Source organism: Staurois parvus, unplaced genomic scaffold, assembly GCF_062004578.1.
Source record: "Staurois parvus isolate SC_StPar_1 unplaced genomic scaffold, SC_StPar_1.0 ptg000091l, whole genome shotgun sequence".
Lineage (NCBI taxonomy): Eukaryota > Metazoa > Chordata > Amphibia > Anura > Ranidae > Staurois > Staurois parvus.
Genome location: NW_028317887.1, coordinates 3462322 through 3481858, shown reverse-complemented (window position 1 = coordinate 3481858; position 19537 = coordinate 3462322). Strand labels below are relative to the sequence as shown.

At 43.7% G+C, this 19537-nt stretch overlaps 1 protein-coding gene across 14 annotated transcripts in view; it reads left to right on the top strand.

Moving 5' to 3' along the window:
- Positions 1-19537, top strand: part of MAPK10 (mitogen-activated protein kinase 10) — a 355889-nt gene that overhangs the window by 176579 nt on the left and 159773 nt on the right. For 10 of the 14 annotated variants that reach the window (XM_089670551.1, XM_089670556.1, XM_089670549.1 and 7 more), the window contains one exon: positions 470-541. In XM_089670551.1, coding sequence (XP_089526677.1) covers positions 470-541 — 72 coding nt within the window. Of the gene's footprint in view, positions 1-469; positions 569-19537 lie in introns of all 14 variants that reach the window. The other 4 variants (XM_089670561.1, XM_089670560.1, XM_089670557.1 and 1 more) reach the window with 2 other exon arrangements.

The window sequence follows — 19537 nt, the reverse complement described above, 5'->3', positions numbered from 1 at the left end:
CACCAAACACCTAATGAGCTATTTCATCTTGTGAGTCACAACTCAAAACTGGACCCTGTGCTCTTAGAATATGTTAAATAATGTTGCCTAAGCCAGTGCCACTTCAGCTATGCCCACTAACGTGTTTCACCCCACCCACCAGGTGCTTGGCCTCAGACCTATGGGACCAAGACCTGGTGGGTGGGGCGAAACGCATCAATGTCTTGTTTTGAGAGGCGTCTCACAGCTTACATGTAGCACTTCTGGAATAAGTCAATGGACGACTGGTCACACTTCCTGGACACCGGTAGGGAAAGATTATAGCCTCTGCTTGGAGGCGCTTCAAGCCCTTCATGACAATTAGTGAAATATAGTGCTATTTCAATTAAACAGATAGTAATACATTACTTTTAAATTATACTATTATGACTTTGTTAGAAATAATTTAGTGCTATTGGTAATGTATTTGATATTATTATTGTTCTTGCAGGTATTTATGAGCCGGCATTTCTTATATAACTGCAGTGAACCTACCCTGGATGTGAAAATTGCCTTTTGTCAGGTGTGTGTTCCTTACAGGTAAAACAAGGTACCGTATGAATTTGTTATTCCATTTTTCTCTCCAAATTTCTCATTGTTTGTCAATTTATCATTTCACCATTTCACTTATCAGCATTCTGTTTACATGTGAATAAAGTTTAGAAAGTTTGTATATAGGGGAGAATGTAACAAATCCTGTTTCAGATGCAAGAAGTGTACCTGGCCTCTTTCAGAAAGAGTCCTTTATTGTTTTCAGTCCGGTTCAGGTTCCATTTACAATGTCATACACTTTAAGAATTCACACCTGAATCGTACCTGAACCATCAAGTGAAGTTGCACCGGACAGGGTTTGGAATTGCGCTGCAAACTGGCCCTGCACATATGTGAACCCAGGCTTAGAATTACTCAGTTTACTTATGTTACATAAATATTTCTGCAAAAGATATGTGAATCTTTGTAGTGTGGCAGTGCATGGAAAACCTGCCCCTTTTCTGCAGGTTCCCTTGTGAAGAGCCTGTGCCAAGTACACCAGCTCATTTCTCATGTTGTCCAAAAAGCTATGAAGTATATTAAACCTGATGGTAGATTATTTATCAGAGAAAAAAACTATTTATGGAGAGAGTAAATTACATGCCTCAAAATCACAATCAAATGTGCAAGCCAGATTCATTACGAAAATCAATAATCCATTCATTAGACTTCATTAAAACAATATACTTACAAACCTGAAGAAGAAAAATGAAAACTCTGTGCACCCAGATACTAATAGGTTTTTAATTAACTTGTAATCCATGCACTGTAGAATATTTGAATAGGAATATAATGAAATTCATGATATTTTTTATATCATATTGACATATTTTTGTGCTGCTTCAAAAACTTAAAATTTCTGTTTTCGTTTAAAACAGGGGTGCTCAACCTGTTGCTCTTGGAGCCCTCTGATGTGTCCCTCGTCTTCAAATCAGGGAAGTGCATGCCTGGGTTCGGCAACCCATTGTTCCTGATTTGGGCTTGTCGACCTGCCATCCCTGAGCATCAGAGTCAGTTGAGCCAGCCCTGGGAGCCGAGGAAGCAGGCAGCCACGGAGAGAGCAGGAGCTGTATAAGTTGATGCTTCCTCTGTAGTGCTGGGTGCTGTCCCTGCTGTAGTGATACCAAGTGCACTTTGCCAGGGTCCTTTCTAGCAGCCTGGAGACTGATGTCAGCAGAAGCTGAAAGAGAAATAAAAAAGGTCAGTGCATTAAACAGCACATACACTGCACTTTTACAATGGCCAGATTAGTACCTGTAAAATGTTTAACAACACTGAGCCATAGACTTCTTTGATATCCTGTGGGTTTGGTGTGCTTTCTGAAAGCACACGAAAACTCCTGAATGTAGGAATTTTGGTGCGCTGTCAGAAAGTGCACCACTCCTGGGCAGCAGATTATTTTGTGTTGCCCAGGGCAGCACAAAACCTAAATACACCACTCTATTGTGTCAGGGGTTGCAGTGGGGACTCTGCACCATGCTCCTCCGTGCATATTCATCAACAAATCCTCTCCATTTTCCTCCTGCAACCACTGAAAGCCAGCTTCTCCTCCTTTCCCTCCCTCCAGCATTCAGCAGCTGCAGGAGGAAAATGTTCATTATGTTATTCAAAATGTAAAAATTTTAAAATCTGTACCACTTAATTTCATTGTGGCCCCTAACCGATTACCAAATCACTTGAGTGGCCTTCACTTTGAAAAAGGTTGAGCTCCCCTGATTTAAAAGGTATCTGTCATGTGAGTTATATGGGGCCATTGTGAGCCTTATTTTTAAAATGTTAGTTATCAGGTTTTCTTTGGCCAAATCAGTGTATGACTGGTCTGGAACTAGCATGGAAGAAGTAAAGTCAAAATGGCGCTCCCATATCTCTTTTAAATTAAATAATTTCTAACCTTCTAAAAATATAAAGCCTTCTGATCAGTTCTACAGACTTCAGAAGGTCATGGGGGTCTATTTCTAAAAATGTGCACAGCAAATGTCCAGTGAATGTGCACAGAAAGTAGCCTAATCACATTCTTTTTTTTGCCTCATTCACACAGAATGAATATATATGCATTTTTCGGGGTGAATTGCTATTCAAATTTTTTATAAAGTCACCCTTGGTGTCAAGAAAAAACTGCACTTTTTCTGTGCAGGAATTCCCTGTAATTAAAGAATAAGTTCACCTTTGGGAACATGTTACATGTTCCACCCATTTTTATCGGCTAATATGTGACATGTTCTCGATCCTGCAGCTGCAGCCAGACCCCCCCCCCCATGACAGCAGTACGGGGAGAAGTTCCCCGTGCTAGCTGTCACTTTTGAAAAACAGTGCTGGTGTGTGGGCTCTGCCCACACAGGTGCATCATTCATTCAGTGTTCCGTGAAAGAATGGACTACAATTCCCAACAGCCTTAGCAGCTGTCGGCTTATAGTTCTCAATGAACTGCCACAGCGCTGTAGTAGTTCACTGAGTCTTCCTTTCAGAAGTAACGGCTTGCCTGTACGGAATGTACCAGCATACAGATACACTGGCTCCTACTACAAAAAATAATAAATGCTAATTTTTTTTACCTGCAACAAAATACTTTTTCAAACAAGTACATAGTACAGCAGGCACATATCAGGAATATGAAATGTTGAGTTTACATATTCTTTAACAGGTTGCCAACCGTCTCCTGTAGGGGTATGGCAGCAGAGCAACTCTCCTGTGCCATATCATGTATCTAGTATGTGACGCAGCACTTCTAGGTAGGGCATCCTGCCGGTGCGCTGGCTGTGTTGTGATCAGTCACAGCACTAGCTAATCAGCAGGTTCCGGCCAATATTTGACCACCGGCACCCACTGATCGGAAAGCAGGAATACAGGGCAGAGCTTTGAAAATGGTTACTATGCACAGCTGCACCAGATGATGTGTTTTAGTAAATCTGCCCCTGTGTGTGCTTATCAGCATTGTCCCTGCTGATTCACGAGTCTGTAGCCTGCACCTGACCACACCTATTTCTGCTCGTTACTTCTTTGGATGGGCAGCATCACCTCTGTTGGTAAAACCCTCCCAATTTGAGCTGCAGCACCTGGGAGAAGGAGCATGGGAGATGCAAATGAAGGAGGGTTTGACTCAGTCAGGGAAGGCAAAGAAAGATTGTGTTTACTTTATGAAGTTTGTGTATTGCATTTGGGATTTGTTTAGGCTGTCATACAGGAGCCTTTATTGTGATTTAAAGCTGATCTCTGAGGACAAAACAATCTTTACCTTTGTAATAGGTTCCCCTCCTCACTGCAGGGGTTAACCGCTCATATTGCCTAGGGTATGAAGAATAAGGTGATTTACAGTACTACTTACCTTATTCCCCACTCCCTCAGGCTTCCTCCTCTTTGTGCAACTGGTTCCTTGACTACTTCCTTCGCTGCCTGACCAGTTGGGACAGAGTGCCCACCTATGACCTGGAGCATCAGACAGGGAAGGAGAACACCAGTAGCTTAGAGTGCCATGAAAAAGGTAAGTATATCCCCTTATCTGTCATTCCCACTGAATTTTTTGTGCATGGAGTTAAGCATTAATGTACTAGACCTCAGAAATGAATAAAAATATCCACAATGTCACCTGTTTATTAAAACTAACGTGACCATCACCATTTCTAACTTTTTTTTTTGTATTACCATTCCAATTAACTGCATGGGTAAAATATAAGCTAGGATTGCTGCTATGAGTTACTACTCTTTGCAAATTGCTCCTTGCCTTATCCTTATAAGCCTTTAAGTGAGGATTTCTAGTCTGTCTGTCTTAATCCAAAAGTCAAATTATGATTCTTATTTTGGTTTTGCCTTTTGATTTTGCAAATTAAAATATGTGAGCTGAATACAATGTTTGTTGTGAAGTGAAATATTTCACTAATTTCTCTGATATCTCAGTATTTATTGCCGGTTTCATACATTTTATGAAAGTAAGGTTTGCTAAAAAAGATATTTCCTCAAATATATAATAGTGTAGATGCAAAGCAAATATATGTGTAATACTGCAGGAGCCGCTGGATTTAGGGGCCCCCTATTTCCTGCACAGCCAGGCAACAAGCATTTTCAGCAAATACACACAGTCAAGAATTCAGGGAATAGGGGTTATGGGATGCCCAACTTGACTAAAAGAACAGATTGAGGACAAACTTCCTGCATTTATGTACAAAAAATGGATCCTGGACGTTACTCCACCTGGAATTGTATCAGTCTACTTGAGGATCAGTAGCAAAGTTACATTAAAGAGAACTAGGTCCCATTGAGTGAACTCAAGGGATAAGGTCAGCTGTGTCACTGTCCCCGTGAAAGTATACTGGATATTGCATCTGGCAGCCTTTTCCCTTTTAGGCCCTGGGGGTGTATTCACTTTGGCCTTTGCATAAGACTGCTTGCTCAGGCCTTTTAACTTTGCTAGTCTTCCATGCAGGATACCTCCTGGATAGGACTTGTAGTGAAGTTCCCTCTGTCTAACTTCTTTTTCCTTCCGTCCTTAGCTCTAGCCTGGAGACAGAGCCCCCCTTCCCTGGTGTCCCCTCACAGGCCTCATGATCCCCAACTCTCCATCTACTACCCAATCACCAGACTCCCCTGCTGGCTAGGCTCTCTCATATTTATGGGCCCATCTACCACACTGCCAGGCCTGCTACCTGGGATTGGCCATTTTCTCATGAATATGCAGATCTTTGTGGGAGGGGGGGGGTACCAGAGGCCTGACCTGTAGAGCCCTCCAGTCTGACCTAAAGTAATCCAAAACAGACATGCTCACTTCACTACTGTGAGCCACAATAAATTTACTTCTAGAGGGCGCTACATATGACTTTGAAATATGCATTGCTTCTTCACCTACCCACCACATCATTATATAACATTCTGAGTATAGGAAAAAGGCACACAAGATTCACACTAACACAGAGTGTGGGGCTCCAGTGCAGAGTGTCTGTACTGTACCAAGAACGCATTTTTTTCTGGGTCTCCCGAATTAGGGCCTGGAGCTTGAAGGCTTCAAAGTGTCTTGGGTGGCACAAAACCTTCAATCCTGTGTCCAGGTCTTAATGGAGAACTGCAGGTTTTGCGAATGTGCAGGTGTGCACACTCTGGCCATAGCTCATAGCACTCAGTAGGAGACAAGGTCCCATTTGGAAACAGGTGTGTGATTCATCCCAGAGACTGAGGTGCTTTACTCAAGAGACTGCATTCCATGTTGGTGGAATTTTATGTCTATTGGACTGAGAGAGCTCAGGTGGGTAAGAAAGTTTGGGAAACTAAGAAACTTGGACAACTAGGAGAGTCCAGTGGACTGAGAGAATCCATAAGTCTCAGAGAGTAAGAAAGCCTGGGGTGTTACAAGAACCCCTACTGAAAGGCAAGGAGTGGGCCCATACAGCAGGGAGCTGTGACTACAGGCTAAGGGAGCCAGGAAAGGCCAGAGAGCCAGGAGAAGCTGGGTGAGATGGTCTAAGAGACCAGAGACAAGTGGTGGTGCTGCTGGAAAGAGCAACAGTTGGCTTGGCATTTTCTGTTATGTTTTGCTGTGTGAAACTGAAATCCCCTGTGTGGGAAAATGCTGTATTGAACTTTTTATAATAAAAGTGGGCCGCCAAGCTCTTAACCATAGTTCAGACTGACATGAACTCATTAAAAAGCATCTACCACTGAGCTAAGCAACCCCCATCAATCTAACATCTATGATCAAAATGAATACAGTAGTATATTGTGCACAATATTAGTTCAAATAAAATCTAAATTTTAATTCTTGTTTAATGTTTAATTTTGTTTTGTTTTATTGTTTAATGATGTCACATATTGTTTTTGTCAAGAAATATCTTTTTGGGAATTGTCATTATTTGCTTTATTGTTAGCGAAAATCTATTATCTACAAAATAAAGGTTTGGCATGCAATGCCCAAAGTACATAATATAATATATACGGTTTTACAGTGTCTGTCAGTGTCTGGGCAAATATTACAATGTAACAATAAATTAGAGATTGACGACCAGTCGTAGTGCATTTCAGTGGCAGGTTGGCTCGTACAGGCACAATCACGTACCTGTACGTTATTGCTTTCCTCCAGGTCCGCTCGCGTTAGACCTGGAAGACTATGCTGCATTTGATGCAGCACAAGCTGATCAAGTCAATTATTTATGGCCAGGACCCACTGATCAGCTGAGCAATGGACAGACAAGAGCCCTGTGTTGGTAAACAACACAGGGTTCTCTTGGACAGCAGCAATGTGCTATTTTTTTGCCCCCTCTCACCTCGGAGGAAACCCCGGCACATTGCTTAGTAAAATCATCACATAGTACATACAGTAAACATTGTTAGGGATACGTTTAACCTCTTAATTGCGCTAGAAGGTAATCCCTTCCCAGCCAGTGTCATTAGTACAGTGACAGTGTATATTAGCACTTATCACTGTATTAGTGTCACTGGAAATGCCAGCGGCAGTTAGTCAGTCCTCCCTCCCCCCCAGTGTCAGTTAGTGTCAGATTGCCTGCCGTACCATCACAGTTCCACTATAAGTCACTGATCGCGGCCATTACTAGTGTAAAAAACATTAAATAAAAATTCCAGTAACTATACCATAGTTTGTAGACTCTATAACTTTGAGCAAACCAATCAGGATACACTTATTGGTATTGTTTTTACCAAAGACATATAGCAGAATACATACTGGACAAAATTTTAACATTTTATTTTTTCATTTTTTTATTGGAAATGTTCACCCAGTCGTGATCAAATACCAAACGAAAGTTCTATTTGTGTGAAAACAATTATAGAATTTCTATTTGTATACAGCATTGTTACTAGTTAAAGTAGCGCAGTGCTAAATAGCAAAAAACTGCCTGGTCATGACGGGGTAAAATCTTCTGGAGCTGGATATACAGTGGATACTGTATATCTGCAGATCACTTCCAGAATATCCAAACAGGCCCAAAAACCAGGGTACTGTTTTAGGCAAATCATAACTTGAGATAGGACTTTGACACACTGCTCTTACTGTCCAGAAATTCAGTGGGTGGCCTTACAGGCTAGCACATTTAGCACATCAGTATAGAGCAGTGATAGGTTTACTGTAAATAACATGAACAAAAGAAAAATATTATTTTTATATATGTGATTTATATATGATTAAGCTGCTGAATGATTACCTCCTTCTGCAAATGCTAGTTATCTGTTTTTCTTACTTATATTGTTGCTTTAGTAGTTTGAGTCCCTGACCCATCAGTTCTTACTACCTGTAATGTGTGTTTTTGATTAAGCACTGAGGTAAGCACAAAATGCGTGAACCTTTTTCCTCCATTGTGGCTTTTGTGCTGATTTTTTGCTGCTTTTGTTCATTATCAGCAAAGGTGGATTCTAGTGTTCAAGTGCTGCCATTCTGATCCTTCTTTTTGGTTAATTGCACAGGTGTGCAAACTGGGCTGCCACACATATTGGATGTGTGTGAGATGCTTGGATTAGGTCGACTAACCTGGAGCAGCACTGTGTTTCTCATAATATATGTTTTTGGGTCAGTTTCAAAATGTATTGAAGTCACTACATTAGAATGCAAGCCAGGAAGCTAGTATTACCTGCATGTATGACACTACCTGCATGGTGTTTACATGGTTTTCTTGTACCTGCATGGGTTTCCTCTGGATACTCTAGTTCCCTCCCACACCCCAAAGACATGTTGGTGGGTTAATTCGCTCCTGTCTAAATCGGCCCTAGTAATGTGTATGTATGCATGTGATGTAGAGATTTTAGACCGCCAGGGACATTACATGACTAAGCACATGTTTGTGTGAAATGCGTCTACTTTTCTTTGTCCTTTGTTGAAACTGCCATGTCTGTATTGATATTGTTTGAGGACTTCAGTAAATTATGTTTTATCTACAACATTGCCGGAGTGCGGCAAACCTGCTTTCATGTTCTTCCTGAACAGCCCGTTTGCCTTTAGTAAATCAACCCCGTAGACTCGTTGAAAGGCTTTGGCTAGGATGCAAATTTTGGATGATCTCATTGATCTCATAAGGTTGTATCCAGGTGGCAAAAGTATATAGAAGTATAGCTGGGGAGTGTCATCACAGGTTAATGCCACTAGTAACCAGAGCCAAAACATAAAATCAGAGCAAGGGAAAAAACACTTAGTCAAGAAACAAAACATGGGCGCAGCATGTGGAATCCGGACAAGCTAGGTCAGCATCCAAAGACAATCCTATACTCAATATAGAACAAGGAAGTGTCCCCTGGATGCCTTCTCTCTGGAAGGAATAGTTTTATGATTTATTGATATATATTGGGCTCTAGCATATGGGTAACGAGAAGTTTTTTAAGATTTTCATTCTCTTTACCCACTATTGTCTTTTATAGCATTAATAATCATGTGTAGTATTCCACTACTAGCTGTTAATACCCCATGTATAAAGTAATAAAAAAAATTTGATACTTACGAGAAACTATGCTGCCGTTACTGTGAAAATGCAGAAAAAGTATATCTTGTGTTAGAAGATGGGACTACTTGAGTGTCTTTTTGTATGTAAATTAGATACCCTAATACAGCTTTACTCTGCAGTAAGCATTTTTCCACATATATAATAGATTATTCCAAATGTGATGTGTGTAAACATGGTTAACCCCTTCCCCCCTAAAGGTAAAGCAAACATTAATGCCTAATCTCATTTTTGCAACTTTGACACATATTAGTAAAACCGTACATATCATCACAACTGCTTTGTGCATCCAGGTGGATTATACCTTGTTTATGTCAGGACAAATTGGGCCTTCATTTGGTAGTAAATGATAATGGATATCTCCTGACTTTTTTTTTATTATCAAAGGAAAACTGGCTCAAAACAGTTTTAAAAAAAAACTTTTTTTTTTAAGTTAAGATGTATATTTCTTGCTACTACCATAACCTACCACCAAAGAACAAAATAAATTCTTGTGCTTCTGACAATTGCAGCTATACCACATATGTGTATGTTTGTTGTTGTATGTACCTGTAGTACAGCCCAAAAACAATAATGTGCATTTTAATTTAAATTTTTTTTTTATCCTACTTAAAACACACTGACACTAACTGACACTGATACTAATTCTAAAAAATAATTAAAGGGAAATACCGTATTTTTCGCTCCATAAGACGCACCTGACCATAAGACGCACCTAGGTTTTTGAGGCGAAAAACAAGAAAAAAAAATGTTCTGAACCAATGGACTGCAGACACAGTACAGGGGATGACCAGAGACTGTGGACACAATACAGGAGATGACCAGAGACGGCGGACACAATACAGGAGATGACCAGAGACTGCGGACACAATACAGGAGATGACCAGAGACTGCGGACACAGTACAGGAGATGACCAGAGACTGCGGACACAGTGCAGGGAATAACCAGAGACTGCAGACAGTGCAGGGGATGACCAGAGACTGCAGATAGTGCAGGGAATAACCAGAGACTGCAGACAGTGCAGGGGATGACCAGAGACTGCTGACAGTGCAGGGAATGACCAGAGACTGCAGACAGTGCAGGGAATGACCAGAGACTGCGGACACAGTACAGGAGATGACCGGAGACTGCTGACAGTACAGGGAATGACCAGAGACTGCAGACAGTGCAGGGAATGACCAGAGACTGCTGACAGTACAGGGAATGACCAGAGACTGCAGACAGTGCAGGGAATGACCAGAGACTGCAGACAGTGCAGGGAATGACCAGAGACTGCAGACAGTGCAGGGAATGACCAGAGACTGCTGACAGTGCAGGGAATGACCAGAGACTGCTGACCTTTGGGGAGGGAGGGCGAGCGGGTACCTGAATTTGACAGGTACCCGCTCCCACTTCCGCGGAGTTGTCCTTCGCTCTTCTTCCCGGGCCGGCTTCTGTGACAGCCGGGTGCCCACTGCGCATGCGCGAGAAGCGCTGCGCTTTGTGAATGGCCCGGCGCCCTCTGGGACCTGTCATGTGTCCCAGAAGATACCGAACCATTCACAAAGCGCAGCACATGCGCAGTGGGCACCCGGCTGTCACAGAAGCCAGCGCGGGAAGACTGTACAGCGCTGGAGCGAGGAACAGGTAAGGCCCTGCAGGAGAGAACAGCTGAGCGGCCGGCCCGGTATTCTGACATGGCGGCGGCAGAAATACCGGACCGGCCGCTTTATATTCGCTCCATAAGACGCACTGACATTTCCCCCCCTTTTTTGGGGGAAAAAAAGTGCGTCTTATGGAGCGAAAAATACGGTACTGCCCAACAAAATCTGACTTTTGACCCTGACCTTGACCCAAACGCTAACCCTGGCACTGACCTAGATCAAGCCTTGATCTAGGATTTTATATATATATATATATATATATATATATATATATATATATATATACAAAATAAACTGATATGAGGCATGGAGGAGCTCAGCTATGGGGAAAGATTAGAGGAACTGAATTTATTCTCTCGAGAAGAGGAGTTTAAGGGGGGGTATGATTAACATGTGTAAATACATCAGTGGTTCATATAGTGAACTCGGTGTAGAGCTATTCACCCTGAGGTCATCACAGAGGACAAGGGGGGCACTCTTTAGGGCTCTGAGGAAGAGGCAAGTCCTCGAAACACGTCAGCCTATTGGATGTCTACACTCCCCCTTGAGGGCTGTTACTCAGCGCGGTGTTGACCCAGCTGTTCTTTTATGATGTGCCTGGACTTTATTCTCGTTTGTGAGTACAACACCTATTTTATTTCTTATTAAACATTTTTTATGGTAATGCACTAGGCCTGTGCACCCTCTCTTTGTTCTTTCCTCATTCAGTATATTTGGATTCCCCTGATCTATTGGGGGCAGCAAGGTGTGCATGTTCCAGGACATTCTTAATGTGGTTTTAGCCTGCATTGAGTCCATCCCCAAGCGCAGGAGCATTTGTGTTTGCTGGGGCACTCTTTACGTATGGAGGAAAAGAAATTTAATCTCCAAACACGGAAAGGTTTCTTCACAGTGAGAGCTGTGAAAATGTGGAATAGACTCCCTCAAAAGTTGGTTCTGGCCAGCTCAGTGGATTGCTTCAAAAAAGGCCTGGATTGTTTCTTAGATACAAAGAATATAACTGGATACTAACATTTATAGGCAAAGTTGATACAGGGAATATCCAATTGCAGGAGCAGGAGCAAATTGGATTGTGCTTTGCTGGGTTTTTTTTGCCTTCCTCTGGATCAACTGTGGGTATAGGATTATAACTTTTTTTTTTCTATGGTTGATCTGGATGGACTATTGTATTTTTTCAGCCAGACTAATTATGTAACTATTGGGATGCCTGCCTTTATACATGCATGAATTTTAATGGCATCCAAGTCTTAGTTCATAGGGATCAATATTGAGTTGGCCCACCCTGTGCAGCTATAACAGCTTCAACTCTTCTGGGAAGGCTGTCTACTAGGTTTAGGAGTGTGCCTATGGGAATGTTTCACCATTCTTCCAGAAACGCATTTGTGAGGTCAGGCACTGAAGGCGGACAAGAAGGCCTAGCCCGCAGTCTTCCCTCTAATTCATCCCAAAGGTGTTCTTTCTGGTTGAGGTCAGGACTCTGTGCAGGCCAGTCAAGTTCCTTCCCCCCAAACTTGCACATCCATGTCTTTATGGACCTTGCTTTGTGTACTGGTGTGCAGTCATGTTGGATCATGAAGATGCCATCCCCAAACTGTTCCCACAAAGTTGGGAGCATGAAATTTTCCAAAATGTCTTGGTATGGTGACGCCTTAAGAGTTCCCTTCACTGGAACGAAGAAGCCAAGCCCAACTCCTGAAAAACAACCCCACACCAAAATCCTCCCTCCACCAAACTTTACACTTGGCACAGTGCAGTTAGGCAAATACCGTTCTCCTTGCAACCACCAAGCCCAGACACATCCATTGGATTGCCAGACAGAGAAGCATGATTTGTCACTTCAGAGGACACGTCTCCACTGCTCTAGAGTCCAGTGGCAGCGTGCTTTACACCATTACATCCAACGCTTTGCATTTCTCTTGGTCATGTAAAGCTTGGATGCAGCTGCTCAGCCATGGAAACCCATTCCATGAAGCTCTCTATGCACTGTTGTCGTGCTAATCTGAAGGCCACAAGAAGTTTGGAGGTCTTTAGCTATTGACTCTGCAGACAGTTGGTGACTTCTATGCACTGTGCACTTCAGCATGCGCTCACCCTGCTATGTAATTTTACGTGGCCTACCACTGTGTTGCTGTTGTTCCCAGTTGCTTCCACTTTGTTAAAACACCACTAACAGTTGACTGTTTAATATCTAGTAGCAAGTTTTCTTGACGTCTTAGCGCTTCCATTTCTACAGGCCTTCAATTCATTAGACGCGCCAGGGCAGTCCATGCGCCATCTTTCTGAGGCTCACATTACGGTTATACCCAAAGAGAATAAGGACCACACATCCCCAGCGAATTACCGACCTATCCCCCTATTGAATGTTGATCTAAAGATTTTTGCCAAGATTCTGGCTAACCGTCTACTACAGGTTATAGAATCCATCATATCACCGGACCAGGTGGGCTTTGTTCCGGGAAGAGAGGCCAGAGATAACACAATAAGGGCCATAAATATACATCACTGGTTAACCCAAAATCAACAGTCTGGATTCTTTCTCTCTTTAGACGCCGAAAAGGCGTTTGACAGACTAGCATGGGATTACCTAGAGGCAGTTCTGATTGGCATTGGACTGCCTTTGCGCTTTTTGACATTTATTATGTCTTTATATAAAGCCCCACAGCGCGAGTGCGAGTGAATGGATGCCTTTCGGATTCTTTTTTGATCAGCAATGGGACCAGACAGGGATGCCCACTGTCAACCCTCTTATTCATTCTTACACTGGAACCTTTCTTGAATTGCATAAAAGATAATGATAACATCAAGGGGATTTTGATCAATGGCAAAATACATAAAGTAGCAGCCTTTGCTGATGACGTACTACTTTTCCTGACTGACCCACATATCACGATACCTAATTTGTGACAAGATTTCAAATTATTTCAGTATTTGGCTAACTTTAAAATCAACTTTTCTAAATCCCAAGCGCTTGATGTATCATTGACTCCGCATGTGATTAGACAAGCGACATCAAATTTTCCCTTTACCTGGCAACGCGAGGCTATCACTTATTTAGGTATCCAACTACCATCCCCCCTCCCCCTCGACATAACCCACAGGGACTTCGTCGCTGCTCAAACTCCCTCCAACCCCCTTCCCCCTCACTCAGCTACCCCCTCTACACCCCTCTCCCACGGCCCCACCACTGCTCTGACCTCCTCTCCCACCCCACCCTACATTCCTCATACTGAAGCTTCCCCAACACTCCGCACCTTTGACCTTACTACCATCGAAGAAGTCTCCAAGATCCTCTCTGATGCCCGCCTCACCACCTGCCCCCTTGACCCTATCCCCACACAACTCCTACAACCTCCCTCCCCCTCCATCCTACGCTCCCTCACCCACATCTTCAATCTCTCCCTCTCCTCCGGCACTTTCCCTTCCCCTCTGAAACATGCACACATCACCCCCATACTTAAAAAGCCCTCCCTGGACCCCAATGACCCGAACAACCTCAGACCCATCTCCCTGCTCCCATTTACATCTAAACTCCTCGAGCGCCTAGTCTACGCCCGCCTATGCTCTCACCTCAACGACAACAACCTCCTCGATCCCCTACAGTCCGGCTTCCGTCCCCTACACTCCACCGAAACTGCCTTACTCAAACTCTCCAACGACCTGCTAACCGCCAAAGCTAATGGCCACTATTCAGTGCTCCTACTCCTTGACCTCTCTGCGGCCTTTGACACAGTCGACCACCCCCTCCTCCTCAAAAAACTACACTCCCTCGGCCTCAGAGATTCTGCTCTCTCCTGGCTCTCATCCTACCTGTCACAACGCTCTTTCAGCGTTACCTATAATGCCACCACCTCCCTCTCACTCGCCCTCTCTGTTGGGGTCCCCCAAGGCTCTGTCCTCGGGCCCCTTCTCTTCTCCATCTACACCTCCTCCCTTGGCCAACTCATACACTCTCACGGCTTCAACTACCACCTCTATGCCGACGACACACAAATCTATCTCTCAACCCCCCACCTCACCCCCTCGGTCTCCGCCCGAATCACACACCTGTTGAGCGACATATCAGACTGGATGTCGCTCCACTTCCTTAAACTGAACCTCTCCAAAACCGAGTTTCTTGTCTTCCCTCCAGCCCGGACACCACCCCCCATTGACTTCTCCATCATGTCCAACAACGCCACCATCAAACCCGCCCCGCAGGCCAGAGTACTTGGTGTCATTTTGGACTCCAACCTATCCTTCCAGCCCCAAGTCCACTCTTTAACAAACTCATGCAGACTCCACCTCCGCAACATCGCCAAAATCCGCACGTTCCTAACTCCAGAAACCACTAAACAGCTCATCCACTCCCTCATCATATCGCGACTCGACTACTGCAACTCCCTCCTCACTGGCCTGCCTCGCCGCTGGCTATCCCCGCTTCAGTCCATCCTGAATACGGCTGCCAGACTCATTCACCTTTCCAACCGCTCCGTTTCCGCCACCCCCCTCTGCCAATCCCTCCACTGGCTTCCGATTGCGCAACGGATCAAATTCAAAATCCTAACACTGACGTACAAAGCTGTCCACCATACTGCCCCGAACTACATCACTGACCTAATATCCAAGTACCGCCCAGCACGCACACTCCGCTCCTCACAAGACCTCCTTCTCTCTAGTTCCCTGGTCTCCTCCTCCCATGCCCGCCTCCAGGACTTCTCCAGGGTGTCACCCATCCTCTGGAACTCCCTGCCCCAACCCATCAGATTATCACCTACTCTCCTCTCCTTTAGGCGCACCCTGAAAACCCATCTCTTCAGGGAAGCCTACCCCGCCCCCTGCTAACTTGCCGACCTCCTCCACTCTTCCTACCACTCCATCCCCCACAGCTATCTCCTCCTGTGCCACCATCCCCTCCCTCCTAGATTGTAAGCTTGAAAGAGCAGGGCCCTCGATCCCCTCATGTTTTGCATTGTATTGGTATTGTTCTGTCACATGTTCTGTCCCCCTTTGTAATGTACAGCGCTGAGCGAACTATTGGCGCTTTATAAATACTGAATAATAATAATAATAATAATAATCTTACAGAACTATATACAAAAAATTTTCTACCCCTCTTACGTAACATCTCCAAAGACCTCCAGACGTGGAACAAACCTTGGTTCTCGTGGTTTGGTAGAGCAGCAATACTTAAGATGAACGTGCTCCCCAGAATATTATATTTACTACAGACGATACCAATTCAATTACCAAACTCGTTCTTTCAATCTTATAAAACGCTCTGCTCATCCTTTCTTTGGTACAATAAACGTCCAAGAATTAGCTTCGCCCAACTCACTATGCCCAAGAAGAATGGAGGTATTGGACTACCAGATATTAACCGTTACTACAGGTCTTGCCACCTAGCTAGATTAGTAGACTGGACCACGAATCACATTCGTAAGGTCTGGGTTGGTTTGGAGGCTGACTTCTCACAGATACCTCTCTCCACCTCCCCATGGCTGAAAACCTCCCATGTCCCTTCTGAGTTTCGGAATCACCCACTTATAGGTCCCACATTACGCTGTAGCTCGCAATTATTCCAGAAAAAAGAACTTTCTTCCTCTCCGAGCCCTCTCACTCCGATCAAAATGAATCCGGACTTTATTCCAGGGATGTCTCCGACCTTTCTCGCTGGGTATAACCGTGAAGATAACCTAACAGTACGTCAATTCCTCAAAGATTCTAAGCTCTTATCTAGAGAAGACATTACACAGGCGTGGGCATCCCTCACTCTAACGCCTTGGATGTATAGACAAATCGACCACTTCTTACGTAACTCCCCACATTTACAGGATTATTCAAGACCGCTTACTGCATTTGAGAAGCTCTGCTTTACAGACTTCCCTCAGAGACATGTAATATCTAAGATATATTCTTTTTTGGAAAGTGCCAGTGCCTCTCATTTGCAGAGGGCCTGTGCAGCCTGGCAACGTGATCTACAAATTCCACTCTCTCCAGAGGACTGGGACCAAATTTAAGACCACATGCATAAAGGTTCCATATGTGTTTCTACACAAGAAGGCAACTATAAAGTATTTTCCAGGTGGTACAGAGTTCCATCTGTGCTTCATAAATTTGATCCTAACGTTCCAGATTTATGCTGGAGAGGTTGCCAGGCAACAGGTACTCTTCTGCATATATGGTGGGATTGCCCGCAACTGCAGCCCTTCTGGAGAAAGGTTTTGGACATAATCGCACAAGTTACTACATACACCCTAGACTTTACCCTAGCACAATGTCTACTCCATCACTCCTCACTTCGTGTGAGGACTTATCGTAAGTCGCTTGCATTACACATTATAAATGCGGCAAAGCAGTGTATTCCTGTTCATTGGCGATCAGACTATATTCCCACCATGCGAGAGTGGATTCTTAGGATCAATAGGATCGCGGAAATGGAGGAGCTGATCTCAGTGGCAAAAGAACACCCCGAGCGTTTCAGGAAGACATGGGCATGTTGGACTCACTTCCAATCTACTGATACTTATCATGGCTTAATGAAGGAATGAGTGAGAAAGATTTGGAGACATGGAAAGCCTCTAGTACTTTCACCTCAGGAATAATTCCTTTACTGGACTTTAACTGGATTATACCCCTAATTAAAGATAGCATCTGTTACAACCAGGCCGATACTAAATGATGTGATTGGTTTGGTTATGCTTATTTAATTCTAAACCTCAACCTCCCCCCACCCCCCCACCCCCCCACCCCCATGTGTTTTTTTTTTTTTTCTTTTCTCCCTCCCCATCCTCCCTATCTATTTGTCCTCCATGTTCCACCCCACCTCATTCTGATATTACATCCCATACTCTTCTTCCATTTCCACACGCGTCTCTTTCTTTTCTTTTCTTTCTCCCTTTTGCAACCCTTTCCTCATATTCTAATTAGCTATATTTTTCATAAGGTACGGAACACTCATAGATGTACAAGTGTGATAATAATCTATAAAACTAACCCACGTTTTTTGGATATGGAAACATAAGACATATATGCCTTGAGATAATACTTTTGTCTTGCACTTCATAGTCTTGATGCTTGAGCTCTCTCTACATAGAGACTAATGTATACCATATTTATCTAAAATTACATACTGTGAATAGTATTCCTATGGTTATATTTTTTGCATATGCTTTATGTGGGACTTGGATTCATGTTGATCTACAAATTATTCTAATGTCCTATTCCCGTCTGCGATATGGGAGAACATGTATGAGGATGTGCACGGACTGCGATCCGTATCTGTCTATGATCTGTTTTGTCTTGCTTACTTCAATAAAATTTTTTTGGAAAAAAAAAATATCTAGTAGCAAGGACATTTCACAGATGGACTTATTGCCCAGGTTGCAACCTATCACAGTACCACGCTTGAATTCACTGAGTTCCTGAGAGTGACCCATTGACTGACACACCTGAACCCAATGATTTGGAGGGCTGTCCCAATACTTATGTCAATCTAGTGTGTGTGTGTGTGTATATATATATATATATATATATATATTTTTTTTTTTTTTACACAGTTGGGTTTTTTTTTCTCTCTGCAAGAAGAAGGAAGGATACAATATATCACTGTCCTCCATTCAGAGAGAGATAACACAGGGTTTAACAGTGACTAATCAATGTGATAGCCATCCCGATCGTTAGTACTCTCAGCGAGTGCATGCGGTGCTCTCCCAGCACAAAGAAAAATGAGCATATATGTCTACAATAGTCTACAATCGCCTGAGCTCCTACCTCACTGACAACAACCTTCTTGACCCTTTAGAGTCTGGCTTTCGCTCACTCCACTCCACTGAAATTGCCCTACATATCGGCATGGATGTCACTCCACTTCCTCAAACTCAATCTTTCCAAAACTGAGCTCTTAGTATTCCCTCTAGCCCGTTCCCCCTCCTCCGACTTCTCCATCAAGATCAATAACACAATCATCAGTCCCTCCCCTCATGCCAAGGTGCTAGGTGTAATCCTGGACTCCCATCTGTCCTTTCAGTCCCAAATCCAATCGCTGTCCAAATCTTGTAGACTTCACCTCCACAACATCTCCAAGATATGCCCGTTCTTAACCTCGGAAACTACTAAGCAACTTATTCACTCCCTTGTCATATCTCGCCTTGACTATTGTAACTCCCTCCTCATTGGCCTACCTAATCACAGGCTATCTCCTCTTCAGTCTATCATGAATGCTGCTGCCAGATTCATCCACCTTACTAACCGTTCTGTATCAGCCACCCCTCTCTGCCAATCCCTCCACCGGCTTCCCATTGCCCAACGGATAAAATTCAAAACATTAACAATAACGTATAAAGCCATTTATAACTCTGCCCCAAATTAAATCACCGATCTTGTCTCCAAATATCACCCATATCATCCTCTCCGCTCCTCGCACAACCTCCTGCTCTCTATCTCCCTTGTCTCCTCCTCCCATGCTCATCTCCAGGACTTCTTCAGGGCTTCCCCCATCCTCTGGAACTCTTTACCCCAATTTATCAGACTATCGCCTACTGCTCACTTTTAGGTGATCTCTGAAAACCTATCTCTTCAGGGAAGCCTATCCTGCCCTCAGCTAATAATGGAATCTTCTACTCTTCCTTCCAGTCCATTCCCCACAGTTACTTCCTTTTGTACCACTAGCCTCTCCCTCCTAGATTGTATGCTCCAAGGAGCAGGGCTCTCCTAACCCTCTTGTATTGAACTGTATTGTTGTTGTATTGTCTCCCATTATATTGTAAAGCGCTGAGCAAACTGTTGGCGCTATATAAATCCTGTATAATAATAATATATGTGGCCCCAGGGTAAAAAGCACCGTCCAGTGGGGCCGCATATAGGCATACACTCAGCAGGAAAGGGTTAAAGGAAACAACTTTTGATCAATAGGCCTATGTGTAAATATTAAAACTTAAATTTCT